Source organism: Panulirus ornatus, chromosome 46 (genome assembly GCF_036320965.1).
Source record: "Panulirus ornatus isolate Po-2019 chromosome 46, ASM3632096v1, whole genome shotgun sequence".
NCBI lineage: Eukaryota > Metazoa > Arthropoda > Malacostraca > Decapoda > Palinuridae > Panulirus > Panulirus ornatus.
The window spans coordinates 23,333,089-23,356,389 of NC_092269.1; the positions used below are offsets into that span (position 1 = coordinate 23,333,089).

A 23,301-nucleotide genomic window follows, 5' to 3' on the forward strand; every position below is an offset into this window, starting at 1 on the left:
ACTGAGTACAGAATGGAAAAAGGTGAGAAGAAAGGAAGTAAGGGGAGTGGGGGAGGAATGGGATGTATTTAGGGAATCAGTGATGATTTGCGCAAAAGATGCTTGTGGCATGAGAAGAGTGGGAGGTGGGTTGATTAGAAAGGGTAGTGAGTGGTGGGATGAAGAAGTAAGAGTATTAGTGAAAGAGAAGAGAGAGGCATTTGGACGATTTTTGCAGGGAAAAAATGGAATTGAGTGGGAGATGTATAAAAGAAAGAGACAGGAGGTCAAGAGAAAGGTGCAAAAGGTGAAAAAAAAAGGGCAAATGAGAGTTGGGGTGAGAGAGTATCATTAAATTTCAGGGAGAATAAAAATATGTTCTGGAAGGAGGTAAATAAAGTGCGTAAGACAAGGGAGCAAATGGGAATTTCAGTGAAGGGCGCAAATGGGGAGGTGATAACACGTAGTGGTGATGTGAGAAGGAGATGGAGTGCGTATTTTGAAGGTTTGTTGAATGTGTTTGATGATAAAGTGGCAGATATAGGGTGTTTTGGTCGAGGTGGTGTGCAAAGTGAGAGGGTTAGGGAAAATGATTTGGTAAACAGAGAAGAGGTAGTAAAAGCTTTGCGGAAGATGAAAGCCGGCAAGGCAGCAGGTTTGGATGGTATTGCAGTGGAATTTATTAAAAAAGGGGGTGACTGTATTGTTGACTGGTTGGTAAGGTTATTTAATGTATGTATGACTCATGGTGAGGTGCCTGAGGATTGGCGGAATGCGTGCATAGTGCCATTGTACAAAGGCAAAGGGGATAAGAGTGAGTGCTCAAATTACAGAGGTATAAGTTTGTTGAGTATTCCTGGTAAATTATACGGGAGGGTATTGATTGAGAGGGTGAAGGCATGTACAGAGCATCCGATTGGGGAAGAGCTGTGTGGTTTCAGAAGTGGTAGAGGATGTGTGGATCAGGTGTTTGCTTTGAAGAATGTATGTGAGAAATACTTAGAAAAGCAAATGGATTTGTATGTAGCATTTATGGATCTGGAGAAGGCATATGATAGAGTTCATAGAGGTGCTCTGTGGAAGGTATTAAGAATATATGGTGTGGAAGGCAAGTTGTTAGAAGCAGTGAAAAGTTTTTATCGAGGATGTAAGGCATGTGTACGTGTAGGAAGAGAGGAAAATGATTGGTTCTCAGTGAATGTAGGTTTGCGGCAGGGGTGTGTGATGTCTCCATGGTTGTTTAATTTGTTTATGGATGAGGTTGTTAGGGAGGTGAATGCAAGAATTTTGGAAAAAGGGGCAAATATGAAGTCTGTTGTGGATGAGAGAGCTTGGTAAGTGAGTCAGTTGTTGTTCGCTGATGATATAGCGCTGGTGGCTGATTCATGTGAGAAACTGCAGAAGCTTGTGACTGAGTTTGGTAAAGTGTGTGAAAGAAGAAAGTTAAGAGTAAATGTGAATAAGAGCAAGGTTATTAGGTATAGTAGGGTTGAGGGTCAAGTCAATTGAGAGGTAAGTTTGAGTGGAGAAAAACAGCAGAAAGTAAAGTGTTTTAGATATCTGGGAGTGGATCTGGCAGCGGATGGAACCATGGAAGCGGAAGTGAATCATTGGGTGGGGGAGGGGGCGAAAATCCTGGAAGCCTTGAAGAGTGTGTGGAAGTCGAGAACATTATCTTGGAAAGCAAAAATTGGTATGTTTGAAGGAATAGTGGTTCCAACAATGTTGTATGGTTGCGAGGCGTGGACTATGGATAGAGTTGTGCGCAGGAGGGTGGATGTGCTGGAAATGAGATGTTTGAGGACAATGTGTAGTATGAGGTGGTTTGATCGAGTAAGTAATGTAAGGGTAAGAGAGATGTGTGGAAATAAAAAGAGCGTTGTTGAGGGAGTAGACAGGGGGTGTTTTGAAATGGTTTTGGTCACATGGAGAGAATGATGAGGAAAGATTACCAAGAGGATATAGGTGTCTGAGGTGGAGGGAAACGAGGAGAAGTGCGAAGACCTAAGAACAAAATGCGATAGTGTGGACAAAAAAGAGCTTTTTGAGTAGCGATATCATATGTGCGAAGGTATAAAACGGCGGGGCGCAAATGAATAGAGTTGAATTGGGATTGAGGCGACAAGTATTGAATGTGTATAACGTATTATCATGTACAACGGCGCCTGGTTTACGTTAAATGGCATGGTGTCAAGAAGGTTTGAATTCGGTCCTTATTGGGGAATGACAACATCCATAAATATCGGACATCTGCTTGTTGTTGAGCCTAGTGCATTGAGTGGATATCAAGGGGATGCTGCAGAGTGTTATTTTCCAGGAGCTTTGAGTTGACGCAATCTAGTGCCAAGACAGTTCATGCGTCTTCAGTCTCGATCTTTCTATATGAGTGGGGCGAGGGGAATGGTAATACTGAAATACTTTCCATGTGTGGCGAGGTGGCGATGGGAAATGAATAAAGGCAGACAGGTGTGGAAAGTGTGCATAAATGGGTATAAATGTGATGATGTCCCCTTGAGTTTGTAATAATATGTGTACATTGAGTGTAATAGGTAAGTATATTTTGCGTGTGTAGCGGAAGTCGCGAATCGTGTATGTATAGCACAAAGCGGGGTTAGTACAATGTGTATTGGGGGGTGGCGCGGTTAGAGCCATTTCTTCTACGCGTTCTGTCATGTTTCCCACCCTGGAGACAGCGGCGACAGAAGCAAATAAATAAATAATAATCTATATATATATATGTATATATATATATTATATATATATATATTATATATATAATAAATATATATAAAGAGAGAGAGAGGAGAGAGAGAGCGAGAGGAGAGAGAGAGAAGAGAAGAGAGAGAGAGAAGAGAGAACGAGAGAGTAGCGAGGAGAGAAGAGAGAGCGCGCGCGATGCCGCGCGCTGAACCCCCAAAAACACACACTCACAAACTCTCACACAATAACCTCACACACTCACACTCACTCATCCCCCTACAAACAATCTAAAAATGCAAACCACACTCTCTATCACACACTCTCAAACACACACTCAGAATACAATCAAAAACTCACACACAACACACACTCACACACACATCACTATCACACACACTCAAACACAATCTCCCCTTGCCCCCACCTCGGAGTCATGCTGGAGAGTAGCTCAAAACACCTCGAAGCGCAGATTGAGGTGTAAGCCCTATGATACGATTTCACCCAAGAATCCCCCCTAAAGACTCCCACCACATTTATGCGCCCTGACCTTTCCAGTTATGTCACCGCGATATCCCGCCTCACCACGGGTCCCTTGGCCTCTATCAAAGTGTCCATAAAAGTTATTTCTTACCCCTACCCATGTATCTAACGCGTCGCCTGTCCCGGTCTCGCGACGCCCACCAACCAGCCCCCTGAAGAGCTTGGCGTATGTTCTCCTCCCGACCACCCTGCCCTATACCGCCCTACCTATCACTCAAGGCACATTGTCAACCAGAAGGTTGCTGGTGCTCTCAGTGACCCATACAAGAACCTACCAGCACCTTGCCCTGCGCCGCCCTCACACAGCTCTGCCCAGTAAATGTGAGTCACTGAATTACTGAATCATGGTATTGCTGCCCAAAAAACGACCTGGTAAAAGTAGATGTGTACATATGAAGCAAAGGTGAGTCATTTTGGTGCAGTTGCGAGAATTAATTGGAATACAGGGGTGTTCCAGTGATGTAAATGGAAATGAAGAGTTTGTGAGATTTATGTGCATTTACAAGGCCTGGTAGGACCAGGTAGAACCAGTATACCCCTCCGCACACCCACCTAAACCGACATCCCGACTGCTATGCATTCCCTCTCCTCTAACAATTCAGGAGCCAGAACTCGCTACGTCTTCTTCTCACGCTCTCCAAAAATGCAGTTCCCATAGCTAGCCCGGTGCACCATGAGGGAAGGGTCAAGCACAATAATCTGTTGAAACTCGAAATGTGCCCCAAATAGCTGAAACCCTCCCCTCACCCTCAAGAAGGATCTCTCGCTATTATCCTTACCTAGCTCTAGGTCCTTATCCATGATTGCGGCCGACCCATTAGAGACTGAACCGAACCATGCCCCCTTAAATCCCCCACCTCCGGAACCCTGTTCGTGGGGATACTGCCATTGGCAGACATACTGTCCGCCGAGCCTGTCAATATCCCCCTCAATCGGACATTCCATTTGGGTGCGCCTCTATTGGCTTATGGTCCGCAACTCCCTGCACATCGATTTATTCAGCCCGCCTACCTGAACAACTAGCCCCCCTCGTCCGCGCTGCCTCCAAATTCCGCAAAAAATCCGGGCACTACAGCACCAGCTCTTTCTCAATAAACCCCTTCCGCATAAACCCCTCCCACTTCCTTCGTCACCCTCCCAAGTGCCCAGCTGAATCCCCCACGGTCCCCATCGCTATTGGTAGCGCGGCTACTCAACCCAAAACTTTCTCCCACCCCCCCTGAAAATTCCGTCTTACCCGCCCTATATACCGTCCCGTACCCCCCATTGCTCAGACCTAGCCTTTTTAAAAAATTTTCTTAGCACCCCCTACTAGTAGCTCCTTATCTCCTTCTCCTTCTATCTACATAATCCCTTAATAATCCATAAAAAAAAGTCTGCGCTCTATGCACCTCGGGTGTTTAGTCGCGGTGTTGATCCAACTAGAGCCGGGACTTCCCCCCGTCAAAGTACCCCCGCTCACCGCGACGACCCCTCAAAGAGTCCTTCAACTGCACGCCTGTCCAGGCAGCGGGATTTGAAGGTAAAGCAAGTCGAATTTATTACCACCACGTTGGAGCAAATATATATTGACCATCGGAATGGTAACCGAGTAATACACCAGAGTGAGATGCAACATTGAGCGGTTCCAGCGTCATTTTCGTCCAGAAATCCACGACCCCTACGACCCCCCGCCCCAGGGCACACAGGAGAGTAGCTCCAATACCGAGGCATACGTTTCAGCATTTCTTTGGACAACATATGGGAGGGGGTACAGATTGAGCGGGTGAAGTCATGTACAGATATCAAATTGGAAAGCCTAGTGGTTTCAGGAAAGTGGTAGAGATGTGTGGAATCAGGTGTTTGCTTTGAAGACTGTATGTGAGAAAATACTTTTACAAAAAGCGAATGGATTTCTAATGTAGCATTTATGGATCTGGAGAAGGCCATATGGAAAGAGTTGAAGAGATCTCTGTGGAAGGTATTAAGAATATATGGTGTGGGAGGCAAGTTGTTAGAAGCAGTGAAAGGTTTTTCGGGGATGTGAGGCATGTGTGCTTGTAGGAGGAGAGGAAAGTGATTCGTTCTCAGTGAATGTAGGTTTGCGGCAGGGGTGTGTAATGTCTCCATGGTTGTTTAATTTGTTTATGGATGGCAGTGTTAGGGAATTGAATGCAAGAGTTGTAGAAAGAGGGGCAAGTATGCAGTCTGTAATGGATGAGAGAGCTTGGGAAGTGAGTCAATTGTTCGCTGAGGATACAGCGCTGGTGGCTGACTCGTGTCAGAAACTGGAGAAGCTGGCGACTGAGTTTGGTAAAGTGTGTGAAAGAAGAAAGTAGAGAGTAATGTGAATAAGAGCAAGGTTATTAGGTACAGTAGGGGTGAGGGTCAAGTCAATTGGGACGTAAGTTTGAATGGAGAAAAACTGGAGGAAGTGAAGTGTTTTTGATGTTTAGATATTTGGCAGCGGATGGAATTATGGTAGCGGAAATGAATCATAGGCTGGGTGATTGGGCGAAAATTCTGGGAGATCTGCCGCGATAGATGCGGTCGCGAACATACACTCTGGCACGCAAAAAAGGGTAGGTTGACGGAATTGTGGTTCTCAACAATGTTACATGGTTTGGCGACGGCGTAGGGGCTATGATAGAGATGTGCGCAGAAGGGTGGAATGCTGGAACTGAGTCTATAAATCTGACCCACTCAGGTGATGCGGTTGTTTGATTGAGAACGTCCAGTACGTGTACGCTCTTCGCATAGATTTCAAAACCAGCTGTTTTGGTACAGAGCGATCCGACGGGAGGCAGGTTATTGCTCAGTTAAGGACACCAGTCGCGCCATCTATCTGCCCGCATGCCCCATGAGAAATATGAGACCCCGAGGTTGAGTTTCACAGGAGAATTGGGAGCACCACATTGGAGTAGCCCCAGTACATACAAAGATTTTGAGTGGAACGGGGCCTGAAAATCCGGGGGGAGACAGATGTGCAAGGTACTAGAGTGAAATTTAACGATGTGGAGTCCCGGGGGTCGACGTTCAGTCAAATGGTTTGAACCAGGGCATGTTAAGCGTCTAGGGTCAACGTCATGTAAGGTTCTGTGGGGCCTGCATGTGGAAAGGGAAGATGGTGGTGTGGGTGCATTATTAGAATGACAGCTAGAGACTGAGTTGTGAACGAGTGGGGGCCTTCGTTGTCTTTTTTCCCTCACGCTACCACGTCGCACGCGAGGATGGGGGAGCGTGGTAAGTTAAATCATGTTATGCGAGGTGGTGATAGGAATGAAATAAAGGCAAATTGTATGAATTATGCACAATGTGTATATATGTACAATGCCTGTGTGTGGTATTATATGTATACGTTGAGATTGTTATAGTAATGTATATTTACGAGTAGAACGCGTTATGTATATACATGTGTATTTTGGTTTGGGTTGGGCCATTCTTCGCCTGCTTTTATTGCGCTACCACTCCTCGGTAACGCGGGACACACGACAAAGAAAAATAAAGAAATTGAGAAATATAATATATATTATATATTTTTTTTTTTTTTTTTTATCATAACATAATTCGCCCATTTCTCCGCGATAGCGAGTAGCGTTTACGCACCGCGTACTGAGCCTTATAGGAATAACCTCACCTAGGCCCCGCACTGTTCCTTCTTAATGTCCCCAACCCCCCCCCCTCTCCTTTTCTGCATACCATCCCCCCGCACCCGTCCCCAATACTGCTACGCCAACAACGACACGCAGTTCCCAAACGAGGACTGTAATCCTTCCACCCCTCACCCCCCTGGGCACACAACAATCACACACACAGCTCTCACTCACTCACACACACACATCACACACTATCCCACACACACACACACTACCACACACACACTCTCAAAAACATCACTCCCTCCCACACACACACCGTCACACTGAACACACTCACACACAAACACACACCACACACACACACACACACCACACACTCACCACAAACACACTCCAAACACACACCCACCAAACACACACACACTCACACACAAACACACACACTCACACACACAATAATCAAACACACACACACTCACTCTCACTCCCACTCACTCACACTCTACCCTCCATTAAAAAATCATATATTAATGCTTTGGTCGCTGTCTCCCCCCGATTAGCCGAGGTAGCGCAAGGAAACAGGACGCAAGACGGTCCCCACCCGCCCCCACCACACAAGTAAATCCATACACGCCCCCCGAAAGCAAATAAACAACCACTCAACAACTCAATGTACACATAACTATATATCAGACCAACACACCCATACTAATACAAATATAACCATTTACACATTCCAGCCAACTGATCTTTATTATTTCCCACCGCCACCCTCGCCACCTATGGAAATAACAACCCCCTCCCCACTCATGTAGCGAGGTAGCGCTAGGAAAAGACACCAAAGGCCCCATTCGTTCACACTCAGTCTCTAGCTGTTGTGTAATAATGCACCGAAACCACAGCTCCCTTTCCATATCCAGGACCCACACACTTTCCATGGTTTACCCCAGACGCTTCACAAGCCCTGATTCAATCCATTAACAGCACGTCGACCCCGGTATACCACATCGTTCCAATTCACTCTATTCCTTGCACGCCTTTCACCCTCATGCATGTTCAGGCCCCAATCACTCAAAATCTTTTTCGCACCATCTTCCCACCTCCAATTTGTTCTCCCACTTCTCGTTCCCTCCAACTCCGACACATATATCCTCTTGGTCAATCTTTCCTCACTCATTCTCTCCATGTACCCAAACCATTTCAAAACACCCTCTGCTGCTATATTAACAACGCTCTTTTTATTTCCACGCATCTCTATTACCCTTACATTAAATACTCGATCAGACCACCTCACACCACATATTGTCCTCAAACATCTCATTTCCAGCACATCCACTCTCCTCCGCACAACTCAATCCATAGCCCACGCCTCGCAGCCATACAACAATGTTGGAACCACTATTCATTCAAACATGTTTTTCTCCATTCAAACTTACCTCCCAATTGACTTGACCCTCAACCCTACTGTACCTAATAACCTTGCTCTTATTCACATTTACTCTTAACTTTCTTCTTTCACATACTTTACCAAACTCTGTCACCAGCTTCTACAGTTTTTCACGTGAATCAGCCACCAGCGCTGTATCATCAGTGAACAGCAACTGACTCACTTCTCAAGCTCTCTCATCCACAACCGACTGCATACTCGCCCCTCTTTCCAAAACTCTTGCATTCACCTCACTAACAACCCCATCCATAAACATATTTAACAACCATGGAGACCTCACACACCCCTGCTGCAAACCTACATTCACTGAGAACCTCTCTTCCTCTCTTTCCTCTCTTCCTACACATACACATGCCTAACATCCTCGATAAAAACTTTTCACTGCTTCTGACAACTTGCCTCCCACACCATATATTCTTAATACCTTCCACAGAGCATCTCTATCAACTCTATCATATTCCTTCTCCAGATCCATAAATGCTACATACAAATCCATTTGCTTTTCTATGTATTTCTCACATACATTCCTCAAAGCAAACACCTGATCCACACATATTCTACGACTTCTGAAACCACACTGCTCTTCCCCAGTCTGATGATCTGTACATGCCTTCACCCTCTCAATTAATACCCTCTCATATAATTTCCCAGGAATACTCACAAACTTATACCTCTGTAATTTGAGCACTCACTCTTATCCCCTTTGCCTTTGTACAATGGCACTATGCACGCATTCCGCCAATCCTCAGGCACTTCACCATGAGTCATACATTCATTAGATAACCTTACCAACCAGTCAGCAATACAGTCACCCCCTTTTTTGATAAATTCCACTGCAATACCATCCAAACCTGCTGCCTTGCCGGCTTTCATCTTCCGCAAAGCTTTTACTACCTCTTCTCTGTTTACCAAATCATTTTCCCTAACCCTCTCACTTTGCACACCACCTCGACCAAAACACCCTATATCTGCCACTCTATCATCAAACACATTCAACAATCCTTCAAAATACTCACTCCATCTCCTTCTCATATCATCACTACTTGTTATCACCTACCCATTAGCCCCCTTCACTAAAGTTCCCATTTGCTCCCTTGTCTTACGCAATTTAATAACCTCCTTCCAAAACATCTTTTTATTTTCCCTAAAATTTAATGATACTCTCTCACCCCAACTCTCATTTCCCCTCTTTTCTCCCACTCATTTGCCTTTGTACCCTGCAAAAATCGTCCAAATGCCTCTCTCTTCTCTTTCTCTAATAATCTTATATCTTCATCCCACCACTCATTACCCTTTCTAATCAACTCACCTCCCACGCTTCTCATGCCACAAGCATCTTTTGCGCAAGCCATCACTGCTTCCCTAAATACATCCCATTCCTCCCCCACTCCCCTTACTTCCTTTCTTCTCACCTTTTTCCATTCTGTACTCAGTCTCTCCTGGTACTTCCTCACACAAGTCTCCTTCCCAAACTCACTTACTCTCACCACTCTCTTCACCTCCTCATTGTCTCTTCTTTTCTGAAAACCCCTACAAATCTTCACCTTTGCCTCCACAAGATAATGGTCAGACGTCCCTCCAGTTGCACCTCTTAGCACATTAACATCCAAAAGTCTCTCTTTCGCGCGCCTATCAATTAACACGTAATCCAATAACGTTCTCTGGCCATCTCTCCTACTTACATTCGTATACTTATGTATATCTCGCTTTTTAAACCAGGTATTCCCAATCACCAGTCCTTTTTCAGCACATAAATCTACAAGCTCTTCACCATTTCCATTTACAACACTGAACACCCAATGTATACCATATATTCCCTCGACTGCCACATTCCTCACCTTTGTATTCAAATCACGCATCACTATAACCCGGTCTTGTTCATCAAAACCACTAACACACTCATTCTGCTGCTCCCAGAGCACTTGCCTCTCATGATCTTTCTTTTCATGCCCAGGTGCATATGCACCAATAATCACTCATCTCTCTCCATCAACTTTCAGTTTTACCCATATCAATCTAAGATTTACTTTCCTGCACTGTATCACATACTCCCACAACTCCTGTTTCAGGAGTAGTGCTACTCCTTCCCTTGCTCTTGTCCTCTCACTAACCCCTGACTTTATTCCCAAGACATTCCCAAACCAATGTTCCCCTTTACTCTTGATCTTCGTTTCTCTCAGAGCCAAAACATCCAGGCTCCTTTCCACAAACATACTACCTATCTCTTCTTTTTTCTCATCTTGGTTACATCCACACACATTTAGACACCCCAATTTGAGCCTTCGAGGAGGATGAGCACTCCCCGCTTGACTCCTTCTGTTTCCCCTTTTAGAAAGTTAAAATACAAGGAGGGGAGGGTTTCTGGCCCCCCGGTTCCGTCTCCTTTAGTCGCCTTCTGCGACACGTGAGGAATGCGTGGGAAGTATTCTTTTTCCCATATTCCCAGGGGTATGGGATATATATATATATATATATATATATATATATATATATATATATATATATATATATATATATATATATATATATATATATATATATATATATATATATATATATATATATATATATATATATATATATATATATATATATATATAAAGAATGACCATCCAAAAAGATTATATCATTTCATCCTCTCAGATCAGCTCCAGAATGTCATGGGTCATAAGTTCAGGATCGTGACAGTGCCGTACTTTCCTTACATGGATTACGATCGTAAGAGCCGCCTGGAGAACAACAGAGTGACGACCAGGGATTCGCTGGATATGAGACTGATAAACACCTTCTCAGAGACACTAAACTTTACGTAAGATAAACTCTTGTGGTAGTGATATCTAGGAATCTGAATCTGATATTATTATGAATAATTACATATCATCGAAAAGTACTGATTTTGAATACATAATATTCTACAGCAGATGTGAATATGTAGGGAATTATAACAGTAATGTTATAGTGAAGAAAAACCAATTCAGATGGAAAGGAGAAAATACATGACGAGGGAAGAGTTGGAAAAGTATAAGCTTAAGATAAATTGTAGATTCTAACATAAACTTTAATGGGAAGAGGTTAGTGATGCCAGTGTTGGGGATATGTAACTAAAGACGAGGAGAGCAGAGTAAGGATAGATAGGGGAGGGGATAGATGAGGTCAAGGGATGTAGTAAGGGCTAGATGTGATGGTGGGAAGAGAGTATGACACAGCAAGTATAGGAAGTTAAAGATATGGTTGAGAAGGAAAAGAAAGAAGCTGTTGTGTAGATTAGAAGGAAAGATAACTAGGATGTCGATCAAAGTTTAGATGTAGAGCAGAGGACAGGAACTGGGGCATGGATCATAGGGTAGAAGCCGGGGCGTGGTTCTGAGAGGACATCGATCAGATAGATGAACTAGTGCGGTGATGAGAGAAGAAATATCAGAAAGGAAAGAAAAGGAAAGTGTTGAAGCCATTGTAAGGTTATGAGTGGAGACATACATATATAATGTAGTACATATAACTGTTTATAGACGAGTGAATACACAACCCTACACGTAGATGTCTGTGAATGTTAAAGACGTTTCATGTCTTTAGATAACTGGCGTAACGAATCAGCACTAGAGAGGTTGTCACATTCCCCTCACTGATCTTATTGTCCCACCTAACCTTGGTCCATTGGAACTCACTCCAGAAAAACACACTCGCTATACAAAAGCCTCATGCCACTCATGAGCACATATCACACATGACTATATTCCTGAAGGTTGATAAAGGGCTTTTGACTGATATCAAGCAAGGGGGACCCACGCCACCTGTACTGACACTGCTCATCTGCATCCATCTATTGCAACACCTTCTGAACCAACTCCACTCTGTTAGATACCATCTGTCAACTTTCTTAGTAACTGTCCGTGGATGCCTCTTGTCTTCACCATCAAAGATCTAACTACATTTTTGACAATGATTAACCCTCTGAGTGGCATTTGTTTTTACTGTAGTACAGAAAATGTACTGCTTGCTTTACCAATTTTCTTGAGTGTCCCAATTTCAAAGTCATTAGGCTAATAATATCTTTACCCTTTATGACATTACTTTTTATGTTTCATATATTATTTTCAGCTCCTCCTACAAGGTATCTCTTCCTGCCATTAGAAATCGTTCTCCATGCATCCACTTACTGATATCCTTTGTAGACCACAAATATTTCCCTAGCTCTTCTCGGAATAATGCCGTTGTGGCTAAGGTCACTTTTTCCATTTAAACAATTGCAAAAACAAATCAAAAACCAAGCACGAGTCCCAGACCGTCACGATCAAACCTTTTGCACACCTAACCTTTCTTTTCCTTCTACACCTTCCCACTAGTGATGCACTATTCTGCCCCTTTTCCGTCATCCAATCAGTCATATCTCTATCACTTCCATCTTCTATCTCCCTCATGAAAAGCCACCTATATCATCAAAGGAGGTTCAATGATTATCTTTTGTCTTCAAATAAACAAACTTGGAGATCAATCCTGCTTTGCCGGCTGGGATGGTTATATTTACTGAAATGAAATTTCATTTTCCTTCTACTAAAACCTTATTCCCCCCTCTTCTTCTACCTCTCATTTAGCCAGAACGTAATCAGAAACCTTCTATTGTATCAACTTTACTGGTATCATCTTTAATGAAAAATCTCTTTCCTTCTGCTGTGATGTTGCTGCTCTCTTCCTCTCTTCCACTGGTATCATCAGCCACTGTTCCCGTGAAGTTTTTGTGTGTTCCAGTCATTCAAAGCTCGACCCAAGGCACGTGACTGGTTGCTGCTTTTAAGGAATTCTGCCACAAAATCTCTTCCCCTTTTAGTGATTCTTTCTCTCATGAACGACGGAATGTGTTTAGGATAATCTTTTAACATTTCATCTTCTCCTTATTCTATGACCTCTCCAACTTTTAGCGTCAAACAGGCAAATATGAGACAACCTCAAATTAGTTTCTTATAAATTCTTTTTCCATTCTCTTTGATTTTTATTCCATCCTAAATAGACACGATTAGGGGATGTAATTTGCAGCTAAAACCAGCGTACGTTTGCCATATATTTTCCATAAACAAATCCCATGAAATAGATAACGTGTCCCAATGATGAGGATATTCACTCGACCTTACTTGTGGATGCATAGATGCAAAGTCGAGAGCGTTCATATAAAAGATTTCCCCATTTCGTACCAGCTTCGAGATCTATGCTGAGCCTGACCGCTCCTTTGGCGACGAGCAGGACGGCGTCTTCACCGGCATGATCGGCCAACTACAGCGCGAGGAGTCGGATTTCTCCACCATAGTGGCGCCCACACCGGGACGACTCAAGGTGGTCGACTACCTCCGGGCGTATCCCTCTGACGTCATGGTGGTCACGTCGCTGAAGCCTGCACTACTGCCTGAATATCTGGCACTGATCAGGCCCTTTTCAGGTACCTTTGGTGGTAATTTGTCTGACACTAATTACTTATGCATGTTGTCCGAAGACCTTAATGAAGTGGTTATCATCACGTCTTTCCTAGCAAGCATGAATTACTTGTGACTTCATAGTGTTCATACTGTATACATACATATATGTGTGTGTATGTAAGAATACAAGTATGTATTTCATGTGTAACGATAAAGGGAATATGTCATCAGTTATTCTGATGTTTCTAAAACCGCTCCCGCCCATACGGGTGAGATGTTTTCATCTAGTGTCCTTCCTCCTCCATCAGGTGAACTGTGGCTGGCGCTGGTGGTGAGTGTGGTGGCGTGGGGCGCGATCCTGTGGCTGCTGCAGAGGGTGTGGCAATGGGTAGTTGGAGGGCGTTGGGTCAGGCTCAACACCGCCCTACTGTACGGCTGGGGCGCCCTACTGGAGCAGCCGCCATCTGACCCCTCCGTCAGTATGTCAGGAAGAGTAAGCGTTCCTTCGTTCTGTAACTCAGTGACTTGACTGTGCCCTCATCCCCTCCTGATGATGTGTGAGCGTCATCAGTCATAACTTGTTTCTCGACACAAATTATACTTTTCTTTGTTTTCTTATTGATAATTCTTTGATAACTATGCTAACAAATCCTCGATCTTGTTCTGTTTGGTTATCACCGTTAGTCTGTTGTGTGTACAAGTTGTAAGGGCGCTGGCATCAGTGGTCAGTCTATTTATGATATGTGTTGTATGTGCTGAAGTAGTTAGGGTGTGGGTTGACGTATATCATCACATTTACTCTATATGAAGTAGCTGTTAGAGTGGCTGTTGATATTATGAGAGTTACTGACAGTTTTTAGATATGAAAGCGACTCGTCGAGTTCTTCACATCCTGGCAATATGAATTCTGAGTGTGAGAGAACCATTGCAGTCTGGGACATTCTGTAAGTAACTTGATGCTGAGGCAAATCAGGATCTTTACTCTGTATGCAGTTGTTGGTGGGATGGTGGCTGGTGTTCTGTCTGGTCATCACCACAGGGTTCCGCTCGTCCTTAATCGCTCACCTGACCGTCCAGGGAAGGTCAGGAACCCTCGATAGCTTCCAGGATCTGGTGGATCAGGACGGCTGGAGGTGGGCCACCGAACCTTGGCTGTACAGAGGAGCAGCTTATGAATACTTCTCCAAACACACCGATCCGGTGGTGAAGCAGATTTATAAAGGAATGGAGGTCAGTCTTTTAAGCAATGTTGTTGATGTTATATGGAAATATATGTGATTTATGTCCATAAAAAGATTGTACAGGTGGAATATACATTCCTCGACATCCACACATAGAAACGATTCCAAGCTAAGCCATCCAACGCACAAGATGACTACCTGTGTTTTAGGAAAAGTGTTTAACAGTTAAGGAACCAGCAATACCTTGGGTGTGAGTAAACTCCCTGAACCCCAGGTACTTGTAGCGGACGAGGCCCTGCGGAAGGTGTCTCAGGGTGGCTTCTCCCTGATAGACTTCAAGAACTACATCACTGTCATCGTTGCCTCTCGCTACACCGACACGTCAGGCAACACACCCTTCTACATCAGCAGGAACGGAATATCCGTCTTAGCTGCTTTTGGTTGGGGAATCAGGCATGTACACTAAGTGTGATAATGGAGGTCGTGCGTGATGGGAAAAGCAATGAGAATATGTAATCAGAGCTCCTTTAGTGTTTTAGACCTGATCGTCAACAGTAGACAGACTATAGAAGGAGAGAACGATGAGAGAAGGAAGGGAATTCCACATATCATAACGGTCAACTCTAGTGTGGCTCTTTTCTTCAGAGAAACTATAGGAAGGAAAATCTTTATAACGTAGTCGTTGGAAGTTTCCTGTAGAGTAAGAGGAGGTAAGTGAGAGAAAATAAGATGAAATAAGAAAATTTCGTTTTCTTAGTTTAAATAGGCTTAATGATCGACTTCAATAGTACTCCTTATCTCTGGCTAAGAGGATTTCATCATCTTAAGTGACACAGGTTTCTCCGTCTTATTTAAGCTCATTATCATACACAAAGTTGAATCATCAGTCAACATTAATCGTCATTCATCTATTTTGGAACATATCGCTTGACTACCTTATGATGATGTAATTAGCCTGAACAGAATCCGTCTAATGTAGTGAATTACATTGGGTTCATTATTCTATATAAAAGTAATAGATATCTTAAGGTACTATATTTTCCTGACCTTCATATATATATATAGCTCAAGCAAGACAAGTATTTCTTTCCCTATAAGAGAGGAATATGCTATGAATACTAAAAGTATCAAAGAAAAATGTATAATATCTTTCCCTATATGAGGATCTCCCCTCGAGCACATCTCTCTTTCCAAACCTCTGCTTAAGTCAGATAATATTCGATTTCGACAGCCATATATCGCACTGAAAATCGTGATGGCGGGAAAGTAGAAAAAAGAATTATATATACATATATATATATATATATATATATATATATATATATATATATATATATATATATATATATATATATATATATATATATATATATGGAGAGAAAGGATCACAATTTTGCGCGTGATAAAGATATTCTTATGAGTCCACGGGGAAAATGAAACACGAAAAGTTCCCAAGTGCACGTTCGTGTAATGATCACATCATCAGGGGAGACACAAGAGAGAAATATAATATTCAGTTGGTATACATCGAAGAGACGAAGCTAGGACGCCATTTGGTAAACATGTGATTGTCTAAAACATACAACGAGCGTTCATAAACTTATCATTTTACAAATCTTATCAACAGTAAAGTTATCTAATTTGTATAGACCATCACTAATATTAAGATTATAATTCTTTGTGTATTTAGTAATAGAAGATTCAATGATATTTCTCTTGGTAATATAGTTAGAGTTAATAACTGAGATGGCGTTACTTCAGTCAATACAATGATCATAGTTTTTAACATGATTAAACACGGCATTTGATTCTTGTCCCGTTCTTATACTATATTTATGTTGTTTAAGTCTAACAGAAAGATCCTTACCAGTCTGACCAACATGAAATTTATCACAGTTTCCACAAGGAACTTTATAGATGCATCCAAGAGAATCTTCTGGTGAATTCCTGATTAAGATATTCTTTATAGTATTATTGTTGCTAAAGGCAACATTTACATTAAAGGATTTAAGCAACATGGGAAGCAAAGTGAAATTATTATTAAAGGGGAGAACTAAAAGATTCTTGGTCAATAAAAGATCTGGGGTACTTTAACTTAGATCCAACAGAATATATCTTCTCAAACTCCTCATCAATAAACTCTGGACTGCAAGTACGTAATGCCCTAAGGAACATAGATTAAAATGACAGAGTTGAATTATCATCATTTCAAACTATGTTCCTTAGGGCATTACGTATTTGCAGTCCAGAGTTTACTGATGATGAGTTTAAGAACATATATTCTATTGGGTCTAAGTTAAAGTACCCTAGATCGTTCATTGATAAATCCCTTAAGTTAGCAAAGAAATCATTTTATAGAGTTGAGCCCAAACCTCCCACTGACACCAAGAATCTTTTAGTTCTCCCTTTTGATAATAATTTCGATGGTAGTGCAATGGAATTTATCAAAAAAGGGGTACCTGTGTTGTTGACTTGTTGCTAAGGATATTTAACGTATGTATGGCTCGTGGTGAAGTGCCTGAAGATTGGCGGAATGCATGCATAGTGCCATTACGAAAAGGCAAAGGGGATAAAGGTAAGTGCTCAAATTACAGAGGTATAAGTTTGTTGAGTATTCCTGGGAAATTATATGGGAGGGTATTGATTGAGAGGGTTGGAAGAGAGGAAAGTGATTTGTTCTCAGTGAATATCAGTTTGCGGCAGAGGTGCGTAATGACTCCATGGTTGTGTAATTTGTTTATGGATGAGGTTGTTAGGGAGGTGAATGAAAGAGTTTTGAATAAAGGGGCAAGTATGCAGTCTGTTTTGGATGAGAGGGCTTGGGAAGTGAGTCAATTGTTGTTCATTGAAGATAGAGCGCTGGTGGCTGATTCTGGTGGGAAACAGCAGAAGCTGGTGACTGAGTTTGGTAAGGTGTGTGAAAGAAGAAAACTGAAAGTAAATGTGAATAAGAGCAAGGTTATTAGGTACAGTAGGGTTGAGGGACAAGTCAATTGGGAGGTAAGTCTGAATGGAGAAAAACTGGAGGAAGTGAAGTGTTTTAGTTATCTGGGAGTGGATTTGGCAGCGGATGGAACCATGGAAGCGGAAGTGAGTCAAAAGTAGTGGGAGGTGGGAAGTTCTGGGAGCGTTGAAAAATGTGAGGAAGCGAGAACATTATCTCGGAGAGCAAAAATGGGTATGTTTGAAGGAATAGTGGTTCCAACAATGTTAAGTGGTTGCGAGGTGTTACTATAAATAAGGTTGTGCGGAGTAGGGTGGATTTGCTAGAAATGAGATGTTTGAGAAAAGATGTGGTGTGAGGTGGTTTGATCGAGTAAATAATAAACGGGTAAGTAGAGATTTGTGATAATATTAAGAGTGTGCTTCAGAGAGCAGAAGAGGGTGAATTGAATTTGTTTGGCCACATGGATAGAATGAGTGAGGAAAGATTGAGGAAAGATTGACCATGGGGATATATTTGTCAGAGATGGAGGGATCGAAGAGAAGTGGGAGACCAAATTGTAGGTGGATGGATGGAGTGAAAAAGAATACTTCCCACGCATTCTTCACGTGTCGTAGAAGGCGACTAAAGGGGATGGGAGCGAGGGACTGGAAACCCTCCCCTCCTTGTATTTTAATTCTCTAAAAAGGGAAACAGAAGAAGGAGTCACCCGGGGAGTGCTCATCCTCCTCGAACGCTCAGATTGGTGTATCTAAATATGTGTGCATGTAACCAAGATGAGAAAAAAGGAGAGATAGGTAGTATGTTTGAGGAAAGGAACATGGATGTTTTGGCGCTCAGTGAGACGAAGATCAAGGGTAAAGGGGAAGAGGGGTCTGGGAATGTCTTGGGAGTTAAGTCAGGGGTTTGTGAGAGGACAAGAGCAAGGGAAGGAGTAGCACTACTCTTGAAACATTAGTTGTGGGAGTATGTGATAGAGTGTAAGAAAGGAAACTCTAGATTGATATGGGTAAAACTGAAAGTGGATGGAGAGAGATGGATGATTATTGGTGCATATGCACCTGGGCATGAGAAGAAAGATCATGAGAGGCAAGTGTTTTGGGAGCAGCTCAGTGAGTGTTAGTAGTTTTGATGTAGTCGAATACCCTCCGCCTCACGTTGGTGAGCAACGGGGTCTACACCTGTCATTTCCCACCAGGCACACATACCCAGTAAATAGCATTTTACCGAGCCTAATTGTACAACGCGGAGGTATATGAATACGAGCAAAGTGCATAGGAACGCGCACCTTCATAGAACATGCAAACCTCCAAGAGCTAGGATCGAACCCGGGACCCCTGTGCCACAGGCGGGAATGCTACCGCTAGGCTATAGGACTTGCTAACAGGAAATAACTATACGAATATTATGTACTCGAATACCCTTCGTCTCACGTTGGTGAGAAACGGGGTTTACTCTCCGGTCATTTTCCAACACGCTATGTGTGCCTGTTGTAATTTGTTTATATTCATATATCTCCGAGTTGTACGGTTAGGTTCGGTAAAATGCTATCTGCTGGCTATATGCGCCTGTTGCGAAATAACCGGTGTAGATCCCGTTGCTCACCAACGTGAGACGAACGGTATTCGAATGCATAGTATTCGAATAGTTATTTCCTATAAGCCAGTCCCATAGCATAGCGGTGCCATTCCCGCCTTTGGCACAGGAGTCCCGGGTTCGATCCTGGCTGTTGGAGGTTTTCTGTTCTATGAAGATGCGCGTTCCTATGCACTTTGTTGGTATTCATATACCTCCGCGTTGTACAGTTAGGTTCGGTAAAATGCTATCTGCTTGCTATGTGCACCTGTTGGGAAATGACCAGTGTAGACCCCGTTGCTCACCAACGTGAGACGAAGGATATTTGAGTATAGAGTATTCAGATAATTACTTACTATTAGCCAGGCCCATAGCTTAGCGGTAGCATTCCCGCCTGTGGCACAGGGGTCCTGGGATCGATCCTGGCTGTTGGAGGTATGTATGTTCTGTGAAGGTGCGCGTTCCTATGCACTTTGTTCGTATATATATATATATATATATATATATATATATATATGATTGATTAAGGAGTAGGGAATAGTGTATATAAGAAATTCGAAATCTTCGTTAAAGCAATGACATTTGTTCATTATCTAGAATGTTTATCATAACTGAAACAGTATATCATTCTTATTCTATTTTCAAGGTAAGTCTGAGTTACATTAAGGATTCGAGTCATTCTGCAACCACTTGGATCAGACTCAGCGTTACTGTATTTGAAAGCTTTACTAAAGGTAAAGGATGTAGATGTATGTTGTAGTTGATTTTATATACGCGACCAATTATTCAAGTGAAATGCAATGGAAGTATAATACAGCATAATACAGGAGAGAAGTTGGTTGGTAACATGGACTATATGCCTGTCAACTGGTGGGTTATTTAAGGTCATTACGGACCAGCTACTACATCCACCAACTGGGAAATTTTTAAGAACCTTCAGGAATTACGGCTGAGGAAAAGAAGACATATCACTACGTGATCCTTGCAATAGAAGACTACACATCATTTAGTTCATAAGTGTACGTTGGTGATATGATTAGGTTGTAATGCTTTGTGTCTGTCAGCATTTTGGCGCAAGTATTAACTTGAACGGTTATACTCTTGACAATAAATGAAAATTTTCCCCCATTTTCATCATTGGAACTTTATGAGCTGTATTGTCAATATGTGGTTGAATGATAGGTATAGGCGTGAGCTCTACATATTAGCAGCTCCGTACGTAGAATTCATTTTCAGAAGACAAGTGCATCACAGTTGGTATATAAAATGCAAAACATCACTTTCAGTGAGGCTGTACAATAACTGAGGGGAAAGAAGGTGTCCAGTGAATGTGTCTATATGATGCAAGCCGTAAAGATACGCCTCTGTTGAGAGGGACAACATCAGTGTACGGTTCATTGTTAACTCTACAACATGTCTTATTAAACGCAAGTGTCTGCTTTAATGCACGATTCTTGCTCATCAATTTCTGTTACTTCCTCCAAATTGCATTAGTTTACATTTGGTAAAGATTCTGACTGATAGTTTCCCTCTCGGTAGCACAGGGTCACTTCCAATCCGTAGTTTTCAGCAGTTTGCCTCGTTAATTGTCAATAAATCTTCTGTTACCCGGTTGTTACAATGCACAAAGTGTCTTCATGGAAGACAGGAACTATATAGAAGAGCAATTACTGCTGACACTTGATTGTATCACGATATAAGTTTAGCTAAGTTACTGAACGTCTCCGAACCCATTCTACAGGAAGGGCGCTCCATTTCACCAACGATTCATTCAGCTGATGACCCGCCTGGAGGATGCTGGCATCATAAGGCACTGGACTGAGGTGGTGATAGCTAGACGTGTGAGGCAGAACAGGCAAGCAGCGGCTCTGCCCACCCGAGCTGGCTTCGGGAACACCCAGCAGGTATACACTCACCATGACGTTGGTTGACTCACATCTGTTAATGTGATGAAACATATATAAAATAATTACTTTTTCTCAAGCATTGAAATCAATATCATGCTGTAGAATAAGTGTAAATTTGGAGTCAAGTGCTGAAGCTTTAACAAAGGTGACATTACGCCATTGTAAGTAAATTTTCGTCTAGTTAAAAATGAGCGTAAATGCTGAAATATATGGGTATGAAGCTTGAAATAAGTTAGTCTGATATCTTACCTCTCAGGTAAGAGGTAAGTTAAAGATAAGAGAGAGAAACATAGAAACATGTGTTGAAATCATGTTCTAAAATCTTGAATTTTACCCAATATTTACTCACATATTTCTCATCTTTAGAAGGGACATTAGGACAAAGCCTTAAGAGAATTGATATAGAAATAAGTCTTCAACACCTTCATCAATAAATTACATACATTGGCACACATGCTTTACTGGAAGTCAGTATGTGTGTATGTGTGTGTGTGTGTGTGTGTGTGTGTGTGTGTGTGTGCGTGTGTGTGTGAGTTTGTTCCTCTGTGTGTATGTGTGTGCATGTTTGTGCATGTTTGTGTGTGCGTGTGTGTGCCTGTCTGTCGGTCTGTCTATGTATTAATCATATTCACCTGAAGCTGGTACAGTGACCAATAACCCCGCCTCGTAACTCCACCTCCTCATGATCGTCCGCACCTCCTCCCACAGCACGACAGTCGCCTGGTGGCCCTAGGGCTCCACCACCTGCAAGGGGCGTACTACTTGCTATTCCTTGGGTCCGGTGTGGCCTTCCTCACCCTGCTGGGGGAGAACCTTGCTCACTCCCGCTCCAGGCTTCAGTAACACTAACCAAGGCCAGGGACCCGGAGTGGATAGATAAGATGAAACACACAGTTATGAGTTATCTGTGGATTAGACGAGCATACAGTTAAGAGTTTTCTTTAGCATAGACAAACCTACAATTATGAGTTATCTATGGAATAGATAATCCTACACTTATGTGTTGTATATGAAATAGAGAAACCCTACATTTATGAGTTATATATGGAATAGACAAACCTATAGTTATGAGTTATATATGGAATAGAAAAAATCTACAGTTATGAGTTAGCCATTGGTTAAACTAACTCACAGTTACGAGTCATCTATTAGTTAGACAAACTCACAGTTATGAGTAATCTATGGGTGAAACAAACCCACATTTATGAGTTATTCATGGGTTTGTCAAATTAAACAGGAGTCATCAGGCATTCCAACTCATAAAATCATTTAAAGCAAAGTTCTCTTTATTGTTTTAAATAAAACATAAAATGATCATCAGTTCATTCAATAATTTTAGGATTGATTTAGAGGAGCTAGCTGAGCAGGTGCATAGTAAGCTGAGAGCTAGTTGGGCTTAGTTAAAGATTCTGATAATATTTCATAACATAAGAAATCAGCATCATTTTTGTATCGTATGATAATAAATCGGCAATGTGTACTACTAGTAGGCTACTAGATGAATCAACTAAATATCAGTCATCACGGAGGGATTCTATGCTAAAATTTATATCTACAATTTAATCCTAATATGTAAGTTTTCTCATCTAACATGGTCTATTAAGAACAATATTATAAAATTATTTCCTTAGTAATTATAGTTTTCTTGTGTCATTGCCCCAAACTTTTATCACATTCATACTGAATCATTTACAAGTGTTTTTCCAAAATTTTAATCACGAAACTTATGATGTTCTCACCATTGCTGAACACGGTCTTTTGCATCGTCAAACATACTCTTCTTATAACCACAATTCTCGCTTTACCTTAACATTACTTACTCAGTCAACCTCTGTATACCACATTTTGTCTTCAAACATTTTATTGCCCACATATTGACCTTCTTCCCTACATTGCCATCCACGATTTGCATCAACACACCATCGTTCGTACTGGTACACCTTCAAATATACTAATATCTAGCTTACATCTTTCCCAGTTTTTGTGTGATTGTCAGACACCAGACTAGATTGTAGGCGTCAGAGTGAGCGTTTCTTAAAGTGCTC

The 23,301-nt window shown here is 42.2% G+C and overlaps 1 protein-coding gene across 1 annotated transcript in view; it reads left to right on the top strand.

Annotated features, from left to right (window-relative positions):
• Positions 1–22,884, top strand: part of LOC139763155 (glutamate receptor ionotropic, delta-1-like) — a 30,219-nt gene extending 7,335 nt beyond the window's left edge. Inside the window, exons 2-8 of the mRNA XM_071688861.1 lie at positions 10,888–11,053; positions 13,434–13,672; positions 13,958–14,142; positions 14,643–14,879; positions 15,105–15,283; positions 21,091–21,253; positions 21,965–22,884. Of these exons, the coding sequence (XP_071544962.1) occupies positions 10,905–11,053; positions 13,434–13,672; positions 13,958–14,142; positions 14,643–14,879; positions 15,105–15,283; positions 21,091–21,253; positions 21,965–22,099 (1,287 nt within the window). The 5' untranslated portion in view covers positions 10,888–10,904 and the 3' untranslated portion in view covers positions 22,100–22,884. The remainder of the gene's footprint in view (positions 1–10,887; positions 11,054–13,433; positions 13,673–13,957; positions 14,143–14,642; positions 14,880–15,104; positions 15,284–21,090; positions 21,254–21,964) is intronic.
• Positions 22,885–23,301: the final 417 nt, after the last annotated feature.